General features: G+C 39.2%; 1 protein-coding gene across 2 annotated transcripts in view; it reads right to left on the reverse strand.

Moving 5' to 3' along the window:
- Nucleotides 1-7,020: 7,020 nt before the first annotated feature.
- PTDSS1 (phosphatidylserine synthase 1) overlaps nt 7,021-22,129 on the reverse strand; it is a 28,602-nt gene continuing 13,493 nt past the window's right edge. Inside the window, exons 6-13 of one of the 2 annotated variants that reach the window (XM_084212140.1) lie at nt 20,280-20,431; nt 18,557-18,698; nt 17,532-17,644; nt 15,994-16,059; nt 13,030-13,129; nt 11,810-11,878; nt 11,210-11,279; nt 7,021-9,910 (exon numbers count right to left, since the gene is read on the reverse strand). In XM_084212140.1, coding sequence (XP_084068266.1) covers nt 9,801-9,910; nt 11,210-11,279; nt 11,810-11,878; nt 13,030-13,129; nt 15,994-16,059; nt 17,532-17,644; nt 18,557-18,698; nt 20,280-20,431 — 822 coding nt within the window. In that variant the 3' untranslated portion in view covers nt 7,021-9,800. Of the gene's footprint in view, nt 9,914-11,209; nt 11,280-11,809; nt 11,879-13,029; nt 13,130-15,993; nt 16,060-17,531; nt 17,645-18,556; nt 18,699-20,279; nt 20,432-22,129 lie in introns of both variants that reach the window. The other variant, XM_084212139.1, reaches the window with a different exon arrangement.

The following is a 22,129-nucleotide window of genomic DNA, read 5'->3' on the forward strand; positions in this document are numbered from 1 at the left end:
GGTCCTGTAAGAAGGCAGGTGAATGTCATTCCAGCATGGAACCCTTAGTTTCCTTTTTTATGCTGCAATGGGCTCAGAGTATCAGCAGCATCCCAAAAGCACACTATCAGGAAGAGGGGCAACATGCAATTCCCATCTCCTCAGATGGAATTATCCATTGCTGAAGTACAGTGTTCCTGCATCTGGAAAACAGCATCATGCTGTGAGGACCAATGGGGAAAACAGATGGATGCCTCAAACCAATGGAGCACTGGGAGCATGTACCTGGACTCATCCCTTCTAATTTGGGTGCTTGCAGGAGGTGATGCATTGTGAAGAAGGGTGGTGTAGCTACATACCTGCTCTTGGCAGTGAAGGCTCCTTTGGAGGTCACTTGCAACTCCAGAGAATGATTAAACCACCTATAACCTCCTTGCTCTTTGAAAATGCCTAAAGAATATTCTTCACTGGCAAGGAAGCCTATGGGGACTCTGCACCTAATTAAGGCTCTTCTGTCAAATGTCTTAAGTGGAGATGAATCCAGGCACCCCATCCTGCTGCTGGGAGAAGCTGACTGCTGCAAGACAGAAAGTGACATGGCTGCTGAGGGAGAAGAGTGAAAAGTCATTGTTAGGGGAGCAGAACAGAGGCTGATCCAGACTGTCACCCACTCAAAGGGGAAGCCTTGTGGGACCGTACTAGGTGGAAGGATAGAGCCAGGAACCCAGCTCAGAAACAAAGGCTTTATTTTAATTCCTTTTTCTTTTCACTTTAAAATGGCTGTTTTCCTCTTATCAGGTTCAAAAAGTAATTAGTCCTTAACGAAAGATCTCAGATGTGTCAAGGCAGAAGAGCATGGCTGATGGAAACAAACACCGGGGTCTGACAGGCTCAAGAACAGTATTTAAAAAGCAGAAATTGAAACTTTTTAACCTGGTAGAAAGACCCTCGGATCATTCTCTCTTTAATTCTTGCAACAAAACAGGGAAAATGCTCTCATGCAAAGATCAGCTCACTCAGCAATTGCAATAAATGCAAAACCGAAACCATAAGGGCCTTAAGGTCCTGGTGTTAGAGGCAAGCCTTTACCAAATCATCCACTTTCACAAATTACAGTTTCTTGATGTAGGAAGGCATTGCATGCCTGGGCAAAAAACCCAGAGCAAACAGGTTTCTCTGGAGTTGTCCACCCAACAACTGTGCACAGCACTGCAGGTGGGGTCTCACCAGATGGGCTGAATCCCCTCCCTTGCCCTGCTGGCCATGCTGCTTTGGATGCAGCTCAGGACACATCAGGGCTGGGAGCACACATTGCTGGGTCATGTCCAGTTTCTCACCCACCAGAACCCCCAAGTCCTCCACAGGGCTCTCAATGAGTCCTCCCAGTTTGTATGCAGGATCTTCTACTTTGCCCTATGTGTGTTGATCCACCTTTAGCAAACCCTAATTTTACATCAACAGCCAAGGTACTGGTCATGAAAGCTCACTGGAAAATGTAGGTAAACTGAAGTAAGCCAGTGAAACAAAATGAAACGAAAATCAGAATATAACACTGGAGGGGGTATCACCTTGCTCCTGTTCCATCTTACATTATATTTTTATTTTTAAGGACTAAGTGATGTGGATAATATTCCTGGAGTTACTACACAAGCCCTTTATTAGGAAGTCCCATGGTAATTTTCAGGTAACAGCATGGATCCCAAAGGTCTGGGATTTTACTCTTCTCTTTGTCTTCAGCTTCCTGAGGAAATGTAGACAAGTGACTTACCCTTTGTCCCCATTTCTATTCTTCAATGTGAACTTACTGGCCACTCCCCCCGTCAGGTTTGCAATGACCTATGCATTGTTCCAAAGAGATTTCTTCAACATGGAAGTGGTAGAAGAAAAAAAAAACTCTACAGCATGAAAGATCATTACTGGTAATCATGTTACCATCCCTGTGAGAAGCACTGGGACTGAATGAACAGTGTGTGCTGCCGAAACCTGAAGTCACCAAGTGGAACATTTCACCCTGAGATATTTTGGGATGTTTAGAGAACATGTCACCAGGAAATTGCAATTCAGCTCTATCTGGTTTCTCCACCCCAACCTCTGTCCTGCTATTCCAGATGCATTTTAAATGTGGGCAAATGGAATGCATAGATGTGGATCTGGGAGCCAAATATGGCAAAGCCAGCAAAAAGACAGAAATAATAGTACTTAAAATGTTATAAGCATCATTTTGCATCACCTACAACCCTTACAGCACATAAATAAGAAAAAACACAAACCTAAATGTCTCGGCTAATGTAATAAAAGGTCTTGGTTTTCTTCCAGGTTATTTATTGGATTAATGGAAAAATATGACTCAGCAATATTTTTCACTGTATTCTTTTTCCTTTCCATTAAGTACTGAAGTCAGGCTACATCAAAAACCAATACAGGCTTACCTATATTAGTGGCTTCCCTATGCAGAGCCAGATTGAGAAGAGCAAGGACACTGTTTCCTCTTGCAAGGAATGATGGCTGCAATTTCTTCTTCCAGCTGACCATATAAAAGTAAAATTATTTTTTCCCCCAATAGCCATCTTAGCATTAATAGATAGAAGTCATAGTAATTGGTACAAGTTGGGTGCCTTGTTGAGGTTTGTGACCGGGATTTTCCAAAACTTTAGAAAAAATGACACTTAAAGAGAAATGGGAATTCTTTGCAGATGGTATGAAGTTTTGAATGCTTGCTGATAAATACTATGAGTCATCCAAAACTCTGAGCCTCACAAACACATGAAGCAATAACAATCTGCACCCAGTGGCTTCCCTCTCCCAAAGAGATTGGCAGGGATGAGGGACAGGCTCATCCGAGCAAGGAGATAAACTCACAACTCCATGGCTATAGCCACAAACTCAAGGGAATGGGCAGTACTGGAGATCATGCCCTGGTTCAGCTGAGCTCCTGGGAGCAAAAACCAAACCACCTTTTCAAACAGCAGCTGTCCTATCCCTCCCAGTGCCCTACACAAAGCCCAGTGGGAGTAGGAGGAAAGCCATAAGAACCCTGCACAGAGCTTCATCCCAAAGATCTTCCGGAGAAAGTAGTGATCCCTTCAAATCAGCAAGATACTCAGACAAGAAATTGGTAGTCTGTGTATGGTGGAAACCAGAAGAAAAGTCTACTGGTCTTGCTCTCCAAAGCCTAGAACTATCATTTAATGCTTTAAATAAAAGTCTTCTCAAAGCTTCTAATTTGATTTTATTTTGCTTTGGTTATTCTGCAGCAAGTTTGACAACAAGGGTGCTTTGCAGGACTGTGTGCATGGCACTTGTAATTAAAGTCAACGGGAGTTATGAAATTTTTAAAACCAAGCCCGGGTGGCTCAAGCCAGTAGCCCAAAATTAGAAGCAACATTTGAAAATGGAGGTCATATTCTTTGTGAGTTTGTGTTACAGCATCACCTAGGGGCTGCAACTGAGATTAATGCCTACTGCTCCTGGAGCTTCCAGGGGTACAGACAGACTTGGATGCTTCCAAATGCTCAGGTGTGCTGTAGTCATTGTCACAGAGACTGTACTGAACCAGGCTCTGAGCACTTTGATGAGAAACTTCATCTGGTAGATTTATATGTACACATACAAATGCCCACAACTATTTTATGCATTGTTTTTTGAGCAAGAACCACTAAAATACCAGACTGGAGGGCACAGCAGTTGTAGAACATACTTTGGATCACAGCCACAGGAATGCTGCTGCTGTAAATTCCCCTACTCTAAAAACATTAAATAAGCCATCCAGTTATTTCATGATCATCTGAAAACTGAGATCCTCAAAAACGATGAAAATTGAACCCATGTGTATCCTTAGTATAGTCTGGCACTCACATTGTTGCTGATTATAGGAATTCAATGTTTATAATTTGCATTCTTTCCCACACTTGCTTTTTTTTTTTTTTACATTGAAGTAAAAACTCACTTGGTCTTACCATAATATAATTTAGACTGTTGAGGGCAAGACTGCTCCTTTGTGAGAAAAACAAAATCCAAGCGTAAGAGACCAATTCTTGTCTTCCACTGAGAAATGAAAGAAATAGGAGAAGATACAGTCCAAATTAAAGACACAGGAAGGAGCTGGAAATAAAAATTAACACCTCAAATTTCCAAAATTTTTGAGATAATCATGACTTGGACTCAGAGTGCAAAGGAATTTGATACATTTTGCTGAGCAGCTGCCCAAAGTGAACAGACAGGTCACAAACATACAACAGGAGACTTGCGTAGGATCTACTCTTTGTGACGCTCTTCAGATGAATAATGTAATTGCAAAAAAGCAACAGCAGATCTAGAATCATCCAGAAACAAACAAACCAAACAAAACCAAAGTTCTTTCTCCAGACCAGACTGGGTTCCTAGAGTCACCCTCATGGTTTATGCATACAGCCCTTACGTACAGGCAGGTTACTGGCTTCATTGGTACAATGGAAAACATGAGCAAGCCTGAAAGCCTATGTATTATCTCCACACTGCCAATGGTAAGCCCTCTGGACCCAGCTGTGCTGACATGTCTGAAGGGTGTGTCACTTAGTCCAAAAGCTGGAAGCAGCAGAGCCTGACTATCAGCTGGCTTCAGGGAGGGCTCATACAAATGAAAGCAGCACAGGTGAAGGCACCTGAGGTGCACCTGCAGCCACAGCACTGACAGGTGAGTGAGCAGGCATAAAGGTAACAGACAATGTATCCTACTGGGCACAAGCCAGGAATCCGGTTGTCCTTGTACTTTTCAGCCCACTATATGAAGAGTTTATGGTTTTCTAGATCTACTTTCTTTGAGCAATATGTAAGTGCCCAATTCCTGACCAGCCATGCTAAAGCAAGTGAGCAACATGGGCAGGGTGTTTGTCCAAAACACATTTCCACTCAACTGGGAAGCTGCACCTTGAGGGAACTACATTAATTTGCTGAATTAGGACTAGGGCCTGCCATGGCTCCAAAGAAGAAAACTGTGGTGTGGATAAGAAGGCAGAGCACACCTGCAGACAAAGGGAGCCAGAGTACTGCAGGAGGTATTTTGAGCATCCAAGCAGATCAGAAACCTCTGGTTAAACCTAATTGTGTGTTCCTTAGAGTGCTCCAGCATATACTAGAGGGAACAGGTGGCTCAGGAGAGTCGTGCTTAGGCCCATGCTTACATTAACAGGACAGAGCTGGATGTGAGCCCTCTGACACTGAATTAGGCACACCAACACCTATTTCAATCACGCTGCCAGCTTTTGGCTCCAGCTTCTAGTCTGGGCCAAATCATATGATCTTAATTGTGTGTAAGTTGTGCCACAGGGTGACTGAGCACAAATGAAGCCACTAGACCCATCTGACACTGCTGATTGAGCTCCACCCTCAACAGCAACTGCCAAGACATAAAACAAAGATTGATCATTCAAATGCAGTAGAGCTCTTGTGCTTATAAAGGAGCACGTTTTTGAAGTGTTGCTTCTTATACAAAGTTTCTTCCACTGTTCCAATTTTCCCCAGTATTTTTAATACTTTAATGAAGAATGAAAAGATAAACACCCTCCCCTCCCCTTCTCTAATATAATAAGCAGTGCTCTGAGAGAGGTGGCTCCTATAAATTTTTTAATCAGGTATTTTCCCATCCTTCAGAAGAGGTTTATAAACTGAATGCTTGACTTCTAGCTGTTCTATGAACAAGCTTAAGTCCTTAAGTTAGGGTATCCCTAACTTTACTACAGCCTCAGAATGTGTGACCTCTCTGTAAACCAGAATTCAAAAATGATAAGTCATGTGGAAGGAAAGTCCTGCCCAGCAAATCAGAAAGTCCCAGTATTCAATGCCTGCATAGAGAAGGAACTGAAGAAGAAAAGGAAAGCTATGCTGCTTTACAACCTACACATCTGGCTCTGAAGAACAATCAACAGCTGACAATAGGTCTTAGGTAAAAGAGAACTGCAAACTGCTGTTGTGGGAACTGTCAGCAGTGGAAGCCAAAGCAAAGTGATTTAGGCACTCAGTGGCACCTTTGCACTGGCTGTTTACTTGCTGACAGCCCATCCTGCAGTCCTTGTACAGAAGGCCTTGTTTCTTCTTTGAAGGTCTGTCATGAGACCATCTTGCAACTCAGCTCTCCCATCCAACAATAAGTAAAACCCAAAAAGAACAGGTAAGACAAGAACTGATCCTGTACACTAGAAAAACTTCAGAAGGGATAATGTAACCATTCTTGTTATCAGATCTGCTGCTCTAAAATAATAAATTACAGCAAAACCTTTGAGTACACTGTAGGCTGCTCAGGAACCGCTGCATTTGTCAAACTTCATTTACTTACAATGAAACATAAGATCTTCTAAAGGCAGTATGTCAATTTCCTATGCCTTACAGGTACAGACAAACACACATACCGGTGACATGGCTTGATTTACACAATTATTGCAAAATACAATACTTTGCAATCAATACAGAGCAATTCTACCCAAAAATTATTAAATATGTGGTAACATCTGTGTCCTCTTGTGATAACAAAGTAAAAAAAATTAAACGTTTTAACAGCTGGAACATCAAATGATGATTTTCACAGAAAAGTAACAAAAGAATTGGTGGAAACCACGCTCAAAATATTTAATAAGATGTGGTGTGTGACCTCTGCAGCAACCTTAATACTGGAATTCAGTACTCAAGATGAGCTCTGGTTCATTGTATAGATCTATGTTAAAACTCTCCATTTTTATTTAATCTACTACTTAAAGTTCTTGCTACTACCCTCTGCTTACACCACACTGCCTCAAATTAGCCTCCCTTCAATGACTGCCATTGACAGACAGCCTCTGGAGGGCCAATTCCAATCTCACCACAGCAGCACAGGAGATCACTGGAGGACAGAGAAAGGAAAGAACATCAGGAGCAGGAAAGCAGGAATGAGAGGCTGTGGCAGAACAAGTAGTTTAACACAGGACAGCACATCCATGACTGTTACAAAACACTGTTCAAGCAGCAAAACTCACACAGGGATGCTTGTTGCTAAACAGCTCAGTGATTTGTCATTTATAGGTGCTACACACATACAGAATTCAGCAACAGCACAGTAGCTGATAAAACTGAGATCACTAATTTTACAGCAGTGATCAAAAAGCACCTTTCCAATGCCTTCCAGTGCAAAGCTCACATCCAAAGTGATGGGCTGAAAATACAGTTGTCAGTCAGTGTTAGAACACATGTGAATTCCAGCCAGAACTGCTGATAGAAGAGACAAAGTGCCATTTACCAAGCAACACTTGAATACTTCACTCAAGTTTCCCTTTTCCCTAGCAATCTCTCTTTCAAGTAAAGTAAAGGAAAAAAAAAAAAAAAACCACAAGCAAAAAAAAAAAAAAAAAAAAAACCACCAAAAAAAAAATCCTATCAACCAAAAAAAACCCCAAAACTCCCCAAAACACTCCCAAAACAAGTAACAAAAAAACCCAAACAACCAACACCCTCCCAACGCCCCCCCAAATGAAACACCACACAACAACCAAAAAAATCCAATCAAACACAAAAATTTAAAGTAAAAAGACTTAATTGGAAATAATTTAAATGTGTTGTCAAACAACATTTTTTCAGGACAAAGCTGTTGTGTACAGAAGTCAGCTTCCGTCAAAATGACACTTCAATATTTCTCTTTCCAGTATTTTTAGGGTGCAGTTCAGGAATGTGAGCACCAGGCCTACATTTACAAAACACGTGCTTGTCCCCAAGGCAGGTAGATGATGTATTTCAGCATCTGTTTACACACATAAGTTTTCTATACATAGTTGGTGTGTATACCCCTTGCAAGTACAAAATAGGCTCTCACACTGGAAAACCACAGTACTTAAAATACCCAAACCATTAGATTTCAGATCTCTTGCTTTGGTATTGAATCAATAGAAAATTTACAATGCCATTCTTCAGTCTTACACAGGCTGAGTTTTTAACCAAGGAAATAAAAGAAATAAGTCTCAGTATCCAAAGAAATCTACAAATACATTCATCAATATGTAGTACATTACAAATACAAAGGCAATATATGGAATTGCTATAGTATGAATGAAAACCAAGTAGTTGTAGGAGAGCCTGAAAGTCTTCCTAACATATTTTTTCATGTAACATTAGAAGTCACTGTGGCAATGATGATACAGCAGCTTCTACTACATAACTTCCCAAGTTGTACACTCCATGTTTGATTGAAAAGCAGGGTAGGAAATTAAAGGCCTCTGAAGAGCTCAGCAGCAACACTTAAGTGCATTGAAAACATTGATAATCTGTGGCACATAGGAATTGATGGATTACACAGGGTGCTTTCTTCTATTTACAGTATCATACACTTGTATAAAAGTCTCTGCTGCATTTTTTCTTTAGTACCTAGCCTGTGGCAAATCACAGTAATATTAGTCAAAGAAAAAGCAAATCCTATTTTCTCATAAAGACTAAGTAACTAATGGGTATTACTTATCCTTGCTTAAGCTACCTACCCCTCTGAATGCCTTGAATCCCAAAATTTAATTGGCACTAAAACGTTTTAATAACTTAATACAGAAAGTGATTGCTCATGATTGCTTACCTCTTGACTTAATCATTACATTCACTGCTGGAGAATTATCCACTTTGCTAGATGTCACAATTAATACATTAAAAAAACCCAAAAGAACACCCAGACAAAAAGTAAAAAAACCCCAACAACCTGCAAGAAAGAAAAGAAAGAGAGACTTTGCTTTTGAGTATCTGATGCATGATAGGAAACACCAAAGCAATGGGGTCTATCACGTCACGCTGCCTCTCAGACACCAAACACTACTGCAAGTCTTCACAAATAATTGGGTTTATGCAGATAGTAAGCAACTCAGCTGCAGCAAAAAACTGCCTTATCACCAAGCTCAGTAGGGCATCTGAGCCTTCAAAGCAGTTTCTGATATCTGTCTGAAGGCAATAGGATTTCTGGGTCCAGCTAGGATGGAAGCAAATAGAAGGAAGTAGGAAGAAACATTGCACACAATGTGGCATAGATGAAAAAAAGACATATTTACACTTGAAAATGCAAAACACACTACAGTAGAGGAGGAAAAAGAATGAAATAACATGACCTTTGTCACTGAGGACAGGAGGCATGGCCCTCTACTATGAAGCAGATTTTTATATATGTATTTGAAAAACTTTAAAAAATTGAATATGTATGACTCAAGCAGGAGGACAATGTAGAACAAAAAAATCTCTGTGTTTGAAAATCAGTTTCACATCCTTTACAAGAAACCTGGACCCATTTCCTTCATGTAAAACCCTGACATAAGACCTAAAGAGCCTTTAAATAAAAACAAGCAATATGAAATTTTTAAATACTTACTAACAGTTGCAAGGGAAACTATTGTTGTGAGACTGAGAAAGAAGGGCAGAGCTGCTTTTAGTCAAAGGGTTGCATACTCATCTAGAAAACAACACAATAAACCAAACAAAAAAAAATTCAATCAACTACACCAACTCACTATCAGTTTACTAACCTTTGGGTTGAAGTCCTCAACTAATCTATTAAAAATGACCTTGCAACACCTGAACACAAAACAGGGAGTACCTGCTATGATAAAATGACATTTTTTGCCAGTATACCCCTCATGAACACTGAAGAAACTAGATTTATATCAGTGCATGGCAAGTGTCATCAGGCAACGATCTGCGCTACACTGGTGGCTCTACCTTCATCATCCTTCTCTTCAACACCTCCGTTTTTAAACTTTAATTTAAAAATTGATCTTCCATTTGGTAATTCAGAGCCAGGTCTGATCTTCTTTGTCACTTCTGGGCACAACGTAGGATGTCTTTAAATACCACTCTTATTTCTTCCCAATTCCATTTGATACTTTTGATTTGGAGTGTCGATTCCGCCTTCTAGACGAATGGCTTTCACTATTGACTGAATGTTTTGGTGGACTATTGTCAGCACCTGCTGAGAAATAAATATTTATTTAATGCATATATATATTTATTTAGTTGACATTGTCAAGCTCCTATCCAAAAGGCAGTAAGGCTTTTTAGAGCTACAGTGTTAACAGTATGGATTATTTCAGGCTAATACAAATTGGTTGATACTTGTACTCCATCTAGTGGCCTAGTTTATTTAAACCAATTCTTAAGACTCCTGAAAAATTCCTCCCTACCCCCCCTCCAAAAAAAAAAAAATTCAAAGTTTGCTATAGGAGAGCACAGTGGTGAAACATCTTCCAATTTAAATCATCAATATTAAACCTCCCAATTTTTCTTAGTGGCAGAAATTAAGAATTATGTAAGCAAAGACTTTTAAGAGTACACTTCTAGATTTCAGTCTTTCAGATGACAGAATATGTTTTCTTCTGAGAAAAAATGGGAGGCAGTGGAAACCAAAACAAGAAATCAAGAACAAAATGTGAAAGAAGCTTGAAGCCTGTAGTTAACAGGAAGTGACAGAGAAGGGGTTTTTTTGGTCAGATTTCTTCAGCATGCATAAATAGGAAAAACATTCTGAGTGCAAATAATTTTTCTCCAAAATATAAAAGTTCACAAATTTACTAAACTGGGAATAAACATCCAGAAAAATAATGGACGAAATATAAAGAAGATCTGCTTTAGGTGCTTTTCAAGCTTATGATAAATAAGAAATATTTTTAATTTTACAAACACATGGAACATAAACTCTAACAGATAACTTCCAGATGTGAATTTTTGATATTTGTTCAATAAGCAAGACCACACCAAAAAGCCTGTGGAGGAGGCAGATAACTGACCTCTAGTGTAGGGAAAAGAAGTAGTCAGAAAGAAGCTGCCTTTGCTTAGTGCAGAGAAAGCTGCTTGTGACCATCAGGACTGCAGTGACAAGGCAAATGTCAATAAGAACACAAGCTCCAGGGCCCATTGCTGACTATTTCTTCACAAGAAGAAATGAAAGTACAGCAAATCAAACATGCAATGTTCAGAGAGAAAACCTGCTCACAACAGTTATGAAATGCATAATGCCCAACACCTACAATAATGGCCTGCAGTAACAGCAGAAAAATCAGCTGACACATTAAAAAATAAATACATTTCCAAGAATCAGAATTTAAAAGTGAGCAAAGAAAAATAGCTCTGCAGATGATTTATCTGCATTGGTCCTGCAGAGATGTTAAAACAAGTCCAGCTGAAACTAGGCAAGTTTCTCAAGCTTCATTTTCTAGTGCTGAGCCTTAATTGTACCATTTCAGGAATACAGCTACAGAAGTACCAATACCTCTGCTGAATTTAGAATGAAGCCAGGAAGCATCCGGACTGTAGGGACTGTCTTCACTTTCTGATAAGGTCTGCAAAAACAAGGACACATGTCACTGGGATGCTGGTGGTTCATGTTATCAGTACTCCTCCATTTGCAAAGGGACTTAGAAACTGTAGCAGAAGTCCTCATAAAACATTCAGACAGTACTTTGGACTTTTCCCTTCCTAGTTAGAAATCACCACATAGATGATACAGTAAGAACTCACCACTTGCCACGTCATCTGTTGTGTAACCAAGTATTCTTAATATTCCCCTAGCATTCCACCTGTACAATGGGAACATTAGCTAACCATTCATCCTTGAACGCTGTGCTAAAATTACAGCCTCATTTTGAGTAACTAAGAGGACAGCATTCTTTAGAAACCACAGTGTAATTTGGGATCTGTCCAAGGCCTGCTGAATTCAGAGTTCTTTCTATTGACTTCAGCTACACTCTAGACCATCCCCCCCAGCCCTATTTACGCTAACTCTGGTAAAGAATTCCAAAATCTAGGAGCTTTGGAGTCTTAACTCTGGAATTAAAAAAAAAAAAAAAACAGGCTTCTTTTATATAAGTACCTTTTCTCGGTGGCCATAGTACTCTGCATACCAAACCATTCCATATAAACACAGGAAAGTTGTAAAGGCCTAAACAAGGGAGGAGAAGAAAAAGAACAAGAAGAAAAACTATTTGTCAAACTTTTTCCAAATTCCTTGCTGATTCAAGGTCTCAGAGTCCCTGGAGGTGCCACATTTAGACTTTCATGCTCTGTTTCTCCCTGCATCTTTTGTCAGGATGAGTAAAACTCATGTGTCAACTTCAAGCTACACACAGAGCCTGCCACCATGGGGTATGCAGAACAATTCTCAATGGGAGCAGGAAAATACATCCAGATCACCTACAGGAAACACTGACAGCAGGATTTCTGTCCACACTCTGTACAGTCATCACACAAGGGCAGTTGGTAGGCACTTGTAGGTATATTATCAGGAACCACCAGACTGGGAGAAATCCAAATTCTCCTTCTCTGCCCTGTGCTTCAGGCTAGGTTACATACTTGGTTTTGTGATACTCTGATCTGAGAAGCAATTCAGTACTTCTCTCCTCTGAAGTACCAGGAATAAAAATCACCATATTAAATAAGAGAACAATAAATTCTGACTCCCCATCACCTGTTCAAACTGTGTTCCCAATTAGAAGGGAGAAGTATTTATCTGTCAGCCCATTATAAATGCCTTATTTTTCACTGACCATGAAAAATGTGCTTGGCATCAGAGTTACAAGTCTGGCAAGACAAGCGTCCATTTACTGTTATAAAATGGGCATTTCATGCTGCATTTGCAGTAATCACACTGAAGCACAGAAAGTTACAGGCTTAGTGAGAATGATTTGCTTGATAAATGAGGGTTGTTTATGTAGTTGTAAGACTTCAGTGTGACACAACACACATTGCTTATTAACACTATCCATTAACTCCTGCTCATTTCAAGCAGGCACTACAGCAAGCTCCACCAAAGCTAGGCTCAATCAAACTGACAGATAAAACATCCTATAACTACTGTTTGTTTCATTGTTAAGCACCAGTAATCTGCTATGTCAAGAAATGAGAAGTTATTCTAGTCCCTTCAATGTGAGTTCTAAGCAATCTAGCATTTGTTTTTACTAGGACATGCATAAAGCTCTTTACCAGCATTACCCCACAATGATCCCCTGCTGCCAATGTTCCAGAGAGGAAGCTATTTAGATGCTTTCAATGCTTTTGTCATGCTTTATGTTTCACATGAGAAATTTCACTTACCACACAGAGAAGCCAAAAAACAACATACAGTATTTGTGTTTTGGAAAAAAGATCTTGTCCAAACTTTATGCACACAATAGCTTCAAGGAAGGCAATTACCCTGTGGGCAAATGAAAGCAGGGAGGAGAGTGATTAAAAACACCAAGGATTTAACTCACATGTTCACAACTCAGACCCCAGACTGTCAACTCTAAACAAGCACTACCCTCTAGTGAGCACACACCTCCCTGACACCACCATTAACTGAAACTCTTTGATAAATATAATTTTCTATCTATACTTTTCTCAGTGTAAACAGTACACAAAAAGTGATTGACTGGCAGTTCACTGTTCGATGGGGCTCAATGGAACAAGGAGTGTGTGCCAATAGCAGAGAATCTTCAATTGTGCTTACCACTGTGCATCAGCTCTCACCACATATGAATTTCTTTTCCATGCTGAACACCCAAAAGTCTCCCTTGATGGATGAACTAGAACTGTGCTTTGTTTATTTCTCTACTATATGTAAATTTACTACAATTCTAAATTGTCCAGTTCGTTTGCTTCACATGTATTTCCCATATTTTCAAATATAAGAAGATTCATATGAAACAACATTTCAAATTCTCTAAGAATCCATGCATTTGCTCTGGTTTATCTGTAAACTCAGATCCACACAACAGCCTGAGAGGATTTGGGGAGAAATGTGAGAGGAAAAAAATGCAGTTTTTACTTTCCTCTCTGACATTAAAAGGATCAAAAAAACTATCTCCATCTCTCTCCCTGCTACTAGGCCTTTACATCTTTTCAGGTTCAAAGCTATCAAGGCCTTTCCACTACTTGTTTATGAATCCAAAGTTTCTATTGTTTGCCATGAAAATAAATCTAGTTTGTATAGGTCCTGAAGAGAAAATTACATATGTTTAACAATAAGAGTGTAGAAAAGGAACACTAAAAAACCTGCATTAAAAGTGCAGGAAATTGACTCATCTCAATCTGAAGCAAATAATGAAAAACACTATTAAGTGTAATAGCTTGTTCAATAGAGACTTTAAGGTTGTACATCTGAGCAAGGCATGAAAACTCCTCCTCGCCTAAGTGCAGACACAGTTAACATCATGTCAAGTGTTCCAGTCTCCCAAGCTTGACACTGCAGGACACATTCACACATTCCCTACCAGCACCCTCAATAACCAGTTCACAAAAAAAAATGGCACTACTGCCTTTCAGGGAAGACCCAGTTTCCCCACAAAAGAGGAAGGAAAATGTGTGCTTGACTAAACCACTTGTATTGCAAAGATGGTCCTGGTGCAAGTAACAGATCTTAGCTTTCCCTGTCCTATTGAATGTGACTTTGAGGATGATGAGTGGGGCCAAAACTTAAAAGTGTGGCAGTAACACCCAACTGACCAATACACAAATCCATGAGATGTATATTAGCAAAAAACTGAGAGCAGTATTACTCTCTTTAGTCACTAACTATTTTTCTTTCTTGATTTTATATTATTCTTACTGATCCAGCTGCATAGCTGGATCATAAAAAATCATGAAACCAGAGTGAGAAGAGAAAGACCACCATCAGGAAACAAGCATAAGGTTATGATACACTCAAAGGCATAAACAAAACGATAGGCTATTTTTAATAAGGACTCAAAAAAAAATACAGCTGCTTGCCCTGAACTTACATATTCTTTCTGTTATTCCTGTCAAGAATACTTGGGTTAAACACATTTTACAATAGAAAGCTATTACAGCTGATGAAGTGGTAAATCAAGAGAAGGAAGGATCCTAACAGTGAAGGGTGTTAGTATCCTACTGAAGGGTGATGAGAGTACTCCATAGAATTAAATATGGTAAGTTTTCATTCAAGCAAAATGATCTTGTAACATTCTAAAAGATTTTCCTTTTTGAAAGGCTTCATCTTAATGAAAATAGTGCAATTTCAGTAGGGCTGTTGCACTGGCCTTGTTCATGCTTTACATCACTTACTGTACATCTCTCAAGAGTGATGCAATAGTCATGTCAAGTCAAAAAGAAACAGTTTCATACTAATGAAAGGCACTAATTTTAATTATACCCATAGTTAGGCTGCTTAAAATTCCCTTTGTGCCTTTAGAAGTGTCTCGGTTACCACAGAGATGAATGTATCATATACTTCTTTTAACTGCTTCAGAAATTATATTCTAGATAGTTACACTATCTAGAATACTGGAAGATTTCCTCTTTTTCTGCAATCAACAGGAACTCCTAGTGATGCTCTGCTATTTCTAGCAGATTACAGAAGTGAGCAGTAGGAAGAATACTTATTCCATACACATTTCCCATTATTAGATCAGACTGTGGCTGAATGTTCTATTGCAGTTCTTGTAAAGCAATCCTGCAGACATATTTGGGTATCTATTTATTGACACACGTTACATTAATGTGTTCAGAGAGCGCTGGACCAAAGATGATGGGTTCTGTAGTCCTTAACAATTTTTCAGAAGCAGCCATGCAAACTCTTCATTTAAAGGTATGTTCTAAGAGAAAAAGAGATTGCAGTCAAGGTCACCATGGCTCATAGTACACTCATAGAAACAGTGGATAACCACGCCTTGTTTCACTGTCCTCTGCTGTGATTCTGCTAACAGCAGCAATGCCCACCTTAGCAGCCAGGGAAACACTACCCTCACAACCATCAAGCAAAAGCAAGCTGTAGAGGTAAAGGCTTTTTCCTTCTCGCCTGACTGAGAATATGGGCAGAAAGGCCAATGGTGCTTTGAAAGAACCTAGCTTTATCCAGCAGTTCCTAGTTATTCCTTCTGTTGTCCTTACTCATTCCTTTACTTCCCATGTTCTACCTCCAAATTCAGAATCTCTCTTTCCTCTGAACTTGCAAAACCAAAACAAGACAAGGGACTCGCTCCACAGGAACTGCCTGTTCCTGTGCTGGACCCATCCTTGACACTTGTGCAAGTGTGTCAGGAATGCAGCAAGAACACTTACCCGAACACCCAGCACTGAGTTCCCACCCTCTTGCACTGTGTGTCTGTGAGGTAAGCATAGTATTGCCTGAGAAGGAAAGAAAGAAAATTCTTCAGTGCAGTTGAAAGTCCCCAGAATATTTACATTTAGGAAAAAAGCTTGTGTTACAGATGTATCTATGGTGAAAATGAAGTGCTGATGGTTACATTCACATGCAATCATTCTGGATGTCTACCAGATGGCTTCAATTCTAGTAGGACAGATTATCACATATCAAATAGCTTGAGACAACACAGAAAACAATCGGGAGAGCAAGGACTGGGAAAGTACCCAAACTAGTAGGCTAGCAACATTTGTCTCCTGCCTCTCCACTGAGTCTCCAATTCTTATAGGCAAACTGCAACAGTTTCAAAAGAATTAGAGAATCCCTATTTTTTTTTCCACAGTTCATCTTTTATTTATTAACAACCACATTTTCTTGAGAAATGTGGGCTTGAATCTTTAAAGAATATGGCTATTCTATATTATGTTTGAATGGTCTAACCATTGGCATATTTTCCTCTCAAGAACAGTAGAATTTTTCACTGTTCTGAAAACAGTATCAAGACCATTCTGCTCTGCTCTCTATGCTCCAGAAATTTAGGAGTTTAGAGAGGGGAATTCCAAAGAAGTGGAACCAAAATTTCTGTTCTCAGTTTCTGATTTCCACGGACAGATGGAGAAGACAAGTGTTATTACTCCAACAATATAAGGACTGCTAAAGAATAAAGACTTCTACAAGTGGGCAAGTGCTACAAAGGAAAAAAAAACCATACAAATTCACCTATACAAGAGTTCACAGGGTATTCTGGGTGATTTAATTAATAGTGTGAAATCACTGCACATAACTTCAAACACTATTTGAGGAATAAACCAATTCATGACTGCCATTTAACTGTCCAAGGTAACATCACTTTGGACACGAACAGGGTATTATCTGCTTCTAACTTCAGATCTGTGTGCACTCTGTCTACCTCCAACTATGGAATGGGGAAAAAAAGAAAATTAAGGAACTTTGCTAACAAGGTAAAATGGCACGCATGACCAAAAGCAGATCCATGTTCCTATACAGCTGTCAATGCTGCATAAATACTGTTCTGTTCTCATAATAAGCTACTGCTCAACCACAATCAGGAGCTGTTAGAAAAATCAACAGCTCTGTTTTTCCCCTACACTTTTGGGAGCACCTGACTCATTAACTTGAATAATTTCACATGCAGTCCTCAAGGATAACATATGCAGCTACCTCACAAAATGGAGAGATGCTACACAATCAGGAGAAGGAACAGACTGGCTCTGCATCCCTGTGGCAACACAGTTGTTATGTGCATTTTACCTCATTAGTTTATTTGTGAGGAAATAGATTTTATTGACAAGAGATGATAGCTTTGCATTTCATGGTGGCAAAAGCATACATTTTGTGAAATGTGCCATACTTATTCACAAACTATATGTAGTTCTTGGATGCCTAGAAGTTAAGTTACTTTAAACTGAAAAAAACACCGAAGCAAAAAAATTACCTGACAGTGGGTGCTGTAATGATTCCTATGAAGAGAATTCTCCCCCAGCTTAAAGGGTGGCTTGCTTGGAACACAAAGATATGTTTCAAAAAGAATGTGTTCAACTCAGTTAGCTAGATCAAAAAAAAAGCTAGTTAATAGTGTTCAACTTACATAACTCCTAATGAATTAGTACAGAAAATGTGCAAAGATTAATATGGAAACTAAAACATAAGGAATTCCTGCTCTGTCTTTTGCTAGGACAAGCAAGTAAAACAAACAATTCTCCCCTAGAAACCTCTATCAAAATATTTGCTCTCCTTCCCAAAACTCATTAAGGGACCAGACACTAATTCACCCTGTACAGGTCTTCTGATAGCTTGCATGCCCTAAATCAAGTACAAATAACCAAGGCAATTTTGGGAGAGAAGCAGAAGAGATAATATATTTAAAAACAAGAAAACAAAACAAGCCTCAAACAACTGTATCAAATATTTATGGTTTTCCTTTAAGACACTAAATTAAGATTTTTTTTTTTTTTAATCTCAAAAGTTTTAGTTTTAAGATTTTAAGGAATTGGGACACACTATAGAGTCTTGCTGGATCAATGACAGTATTCTGAGTATCACTGATCCATTCAATAGTCAATGGGAAAGGAAAAAAAAGCCAGGAAAAGCAAAGCAAAACAAACACACACCCTCCACACAAAACAAACTTAATCCCCTGTAACATCAACACAACAACACCAAAATAAATTAAAATTCCACCACCTAAACCCTACTGACTAGCAGTTTTTACATGTTTCAATTGCAAAAAGCCAATACAGCAATCTGTAACATTTGGCTTTTCCCACAGATTCTGTAATTACACTCCTGAACTACCACATAACTCCCGTGAAAGTGCCCTGTCCAATTCCTCATTATCAATTCATTTAACTGTGCACTTCAGTAACAGACATATACTCCATCAGAATATTTTTTAGTCCAACATAGCCAGCAAGTAACTGAGCTGATGGCAGCTCTGATTTCACAGAATTGATTTCTTACCTGCCAAATAATCATGAAAAGGTAGACTCCAGCCACTCTCTGAAATGAAGACTTTGGGTCAAACCAGCGGACATAGGTCCAGCTGGCCGGGGTGAACTGTAACACAGCTCTTTTGATCTTCCCTGTGGTTGTGTGAATGTCCCTGGGAAAAACAATGGCTGGAGTAAATACAAGGAATATGCCAGAAGGAAAAAACCAAAAAAGCAACAGCTCTGTTAGTGATGTTTCTGAGGAACAATCACATTTTTTGGGTCAGCAGAGATCTTCTCAGACACAACTATGTACTAGGCAAGGGGGGGATTCAGAAAAATAATCTATTAAGCATTTCAGTCAAGGTGTGTATTCTGCTATAAAGTCTACCCTTCTCTATCCTCAGTCTATAACTCAGTAACTAACTACAGAACACATTTATCATTCTCTTCGCAAAGAAACGAGGACAGCAATTTTGCAACTTCCTTGGAAAATCTAGAGGTTATTTCTTCCTAGTTTATGTTGCCACTGCTCTTACCCCAAACACTCCTTGTTCTAGAGCTCACTGACATCAATCCTTCAAGAATCTGTCAGATTCATTATTCATTATTTGTATCAGGAACTGGCTCCACAGGTTTAATAATACTACACCTCCAGCACACATAAGCCCTGCTGTTCTGATAGCAGATGCATATGGACCTCCTGGAGAGGTGTGATAACATTGTTAAAAGCTAGAAAGCATTTAAATTCCATTTTTAAAGGGGATTTTAATGCAGGCTCATCTGACGCGCTACTGATTCTTGCTTTTGATAATATTAATTCAGATGAGCAACAGCATCCAAAGGACACAGAATCTAAGAAAAACTCAGAGCTTCCTCCTCTGAAGGAAGACTAGCAGGACTAGAAGCCATTTTTCATCCTGTTATTTCTCTGGCCCTTCTAGACAAAAAAAAAAAAAGGCAGGAAAACTGAATTCAGACTAAAGGCTGGATGGTTCTTAGAGTAATTAAAAAATCTGTGAGTAAAAAAAGAAAGCAGTACAGAAATTCACCCAAGGTACATATTTGGAAGTCAAGATCTGAGTTCCTTTTCCATCTCAAGGCAATTCACTGCACTTGACCATGTTTCAGACATACCATCGGTAATGTGCAGATAACCATGCTTGCTACCAGCTAGCAGGGAAGAAGGCAGGAGAGGGGCAAAAAGCTATGAAGAAACCACACCTGGACAGCTAGGAACTGGCCATAAGCTGTTGCCCTTTTACACAGCAAATGCCTCTTTATTTTACAATTACTCCATTTATTTTAGAAGGTCAGCAACGAGGTAAAGCAATTCACAGCACAGGCACCATCAGCCCCATGCCCTTACTGCAATTACAACTAGTGCTGACAGACTGCCACACTAATGCATCACCAAGGTGAGCCCAAACCTAGCTGAAAAAGGTATGATGAAAAAAACAATCACAATTTGTTTTGCTTCCTGACTTCCCCAAAGTTTTAGGTATACAAAATAAACTGAAAATGCAAATAGCTTTACTATTTTGTATTGTCCATTGGCATCAATGCTTGTAACTTAAAATTGCAAAGGAAAATCATCTATACAGTCACATTTACAAACATATACATACAGGAACATTGCTATGACACTGATATTTAACATTTAAAATAAAACTACAGCACTGTTAGCAGAGGCAGATTCCATGCTACTTTTATACATGCAAAACAATGCTTATCAAGCTTTAATTTAGACCTACTTGAAGCTTGCCCAGTGATAGGTCCTCATCTCCAAGAAACGACAAACTACCATGCCCAACCAGATGCCACCCCCGTTACAAAGCAGGATGTCCAAAATGACTTGATCCCACCAGCATTCAGCAAAATTAGGCAGAAGGTGCATGAAGAAGAGCTATAGAATACAGCAAAAAGACTCTGGGTGAGGAACAGCATAGAATTAATATAAATTCACTTTTAAAGTACACATTCAAAAATCATCTTTTCAGTACACAGCATACTTCAAGGGCGTTGAGCCACAGCCACTGAAATTTGATGGACATCCTTCCATTAACTTCAGAAGGCCTTGAACAAAATCACACAAGGCATCAGAGGTTTCCTTCTCACTGTTTCCTGTTGAGGTTATGCTGTATATAAGGATATCATGCAGGTGTTGGTTTCTCAAAGATGATACACGACACATTAATAGAAATGTATGAAACAAACAGAACTACTGCGTTTCTTGGATGAGATAAGGTGGTTTGTGCTTTAAAAAATAAAATTAAGAGAATCTTTGTTTCATTTTTGCTAAATAGTTCTAACTGGTATGTTTTCTAAACTAGCAACAAGATGCAGCAAGTAAAATGGATGCATGTGTAAAAGCTGTCAGTACTAAAGCATGGTGGTGTTCAGGACACAGGCCTTCTTTATTTTGAAACTCTATTTTCATGAAATTTAGTGACTGTAAGAAACTTAAGAGTTCAACAACATTTCAGACAACATTTCAGCAAGCTTGGCTGCTATACTTAATACAGAATGACTCAAGAAGTTTAGAGGACATTCCACTCTACTGATGCAGTGAGGGGAACAACTGGCCAGTTAAGGCAAGATAGAAACATATTTTACTAAGAGCTAGAAACGGATTCACTGCCTCTCTTTCTCATTTAAGAAAGATAATTTTATTCTCTTATTCTATGAGAAAAATCACTGCAATCCAGAAAAACAGACGGGAAAAGTTATCCATGGACAGGAAATCAAGACAGACTTAAGCAGTCCCTCTGCAGTACTCAAGGAGATAGTTAACAAAATACACAGCAAACTAAAGAATGTACCTCCACAAACACAGCGCAATTCTTGTCAGTTAATGTACATATACTCTGGCTGTGGAAGATTATTGGTATGATTTTGTAATAAAGTATCTTTTGTTCAGAGATGTAAGCATAAAGCACTGAAAAAAATCAGATTTGAGAAAAGGAACAAGAATGTTTTCTGTATACAACAAGAATGAATGCTGGCCCATTTACAGTACATTACAGTGACTAATACAGGCAATGACAATTCCTGTGAAAACTCTTGCAAAAGTGTATCAAAAGCATTTGTTTTTCTTTGACAAAGCTATGTGGATTTCAACCTTTACAAAAAAGGAAATTTGAGTTTCTCTTCAGGAACCAAGTGATACAGTGCCGTTCATTGTCCTGGTAAAGTTTCCCTTTCATATTTTTAATTAATTTAGCCTGAGAGGGGTGATAGCCTACAAATGTCAGCGAGATCCAGGCAAAGACACCAGAATTTACAGATAATGAGGCAGCAAGACCCAGAGCACAGGTGTTAGCCTGACAGCCTCTAAGGTTCTCTAGCTGCTTTCTCACAATGGGAGACCAAGGTCTGCCTTCTTCGCAACTTTAATCCAACAACAGTATGAAACATGAGCCAGTTTCCAATTTCAGAACAAGGAGCTGGCTGCAATCTGTGAATGCTAATAGGAAAAACTCAGCTAAATCCCTAAGTAACTGCCCTGATAACTTCTGGAGGTTTCTAATTACTCTCCGGAATTATCTCATTTATCAAAAATCCATTTGAGTGGTGATAACATATCTGTGTTTTGAACCTTGTC

Source organism: Fringilla coelebs (genome assembly GCF_963513975.1).
Source record: "Fringilla coelebs genome assembly, chromosome: 1".
Taxonomy (NCBI): Eukaryota; Metazoa; Chordata; class Aves; order Passeriformes; family Fringillidae; genus Fringilla; species Fringilla coelebs.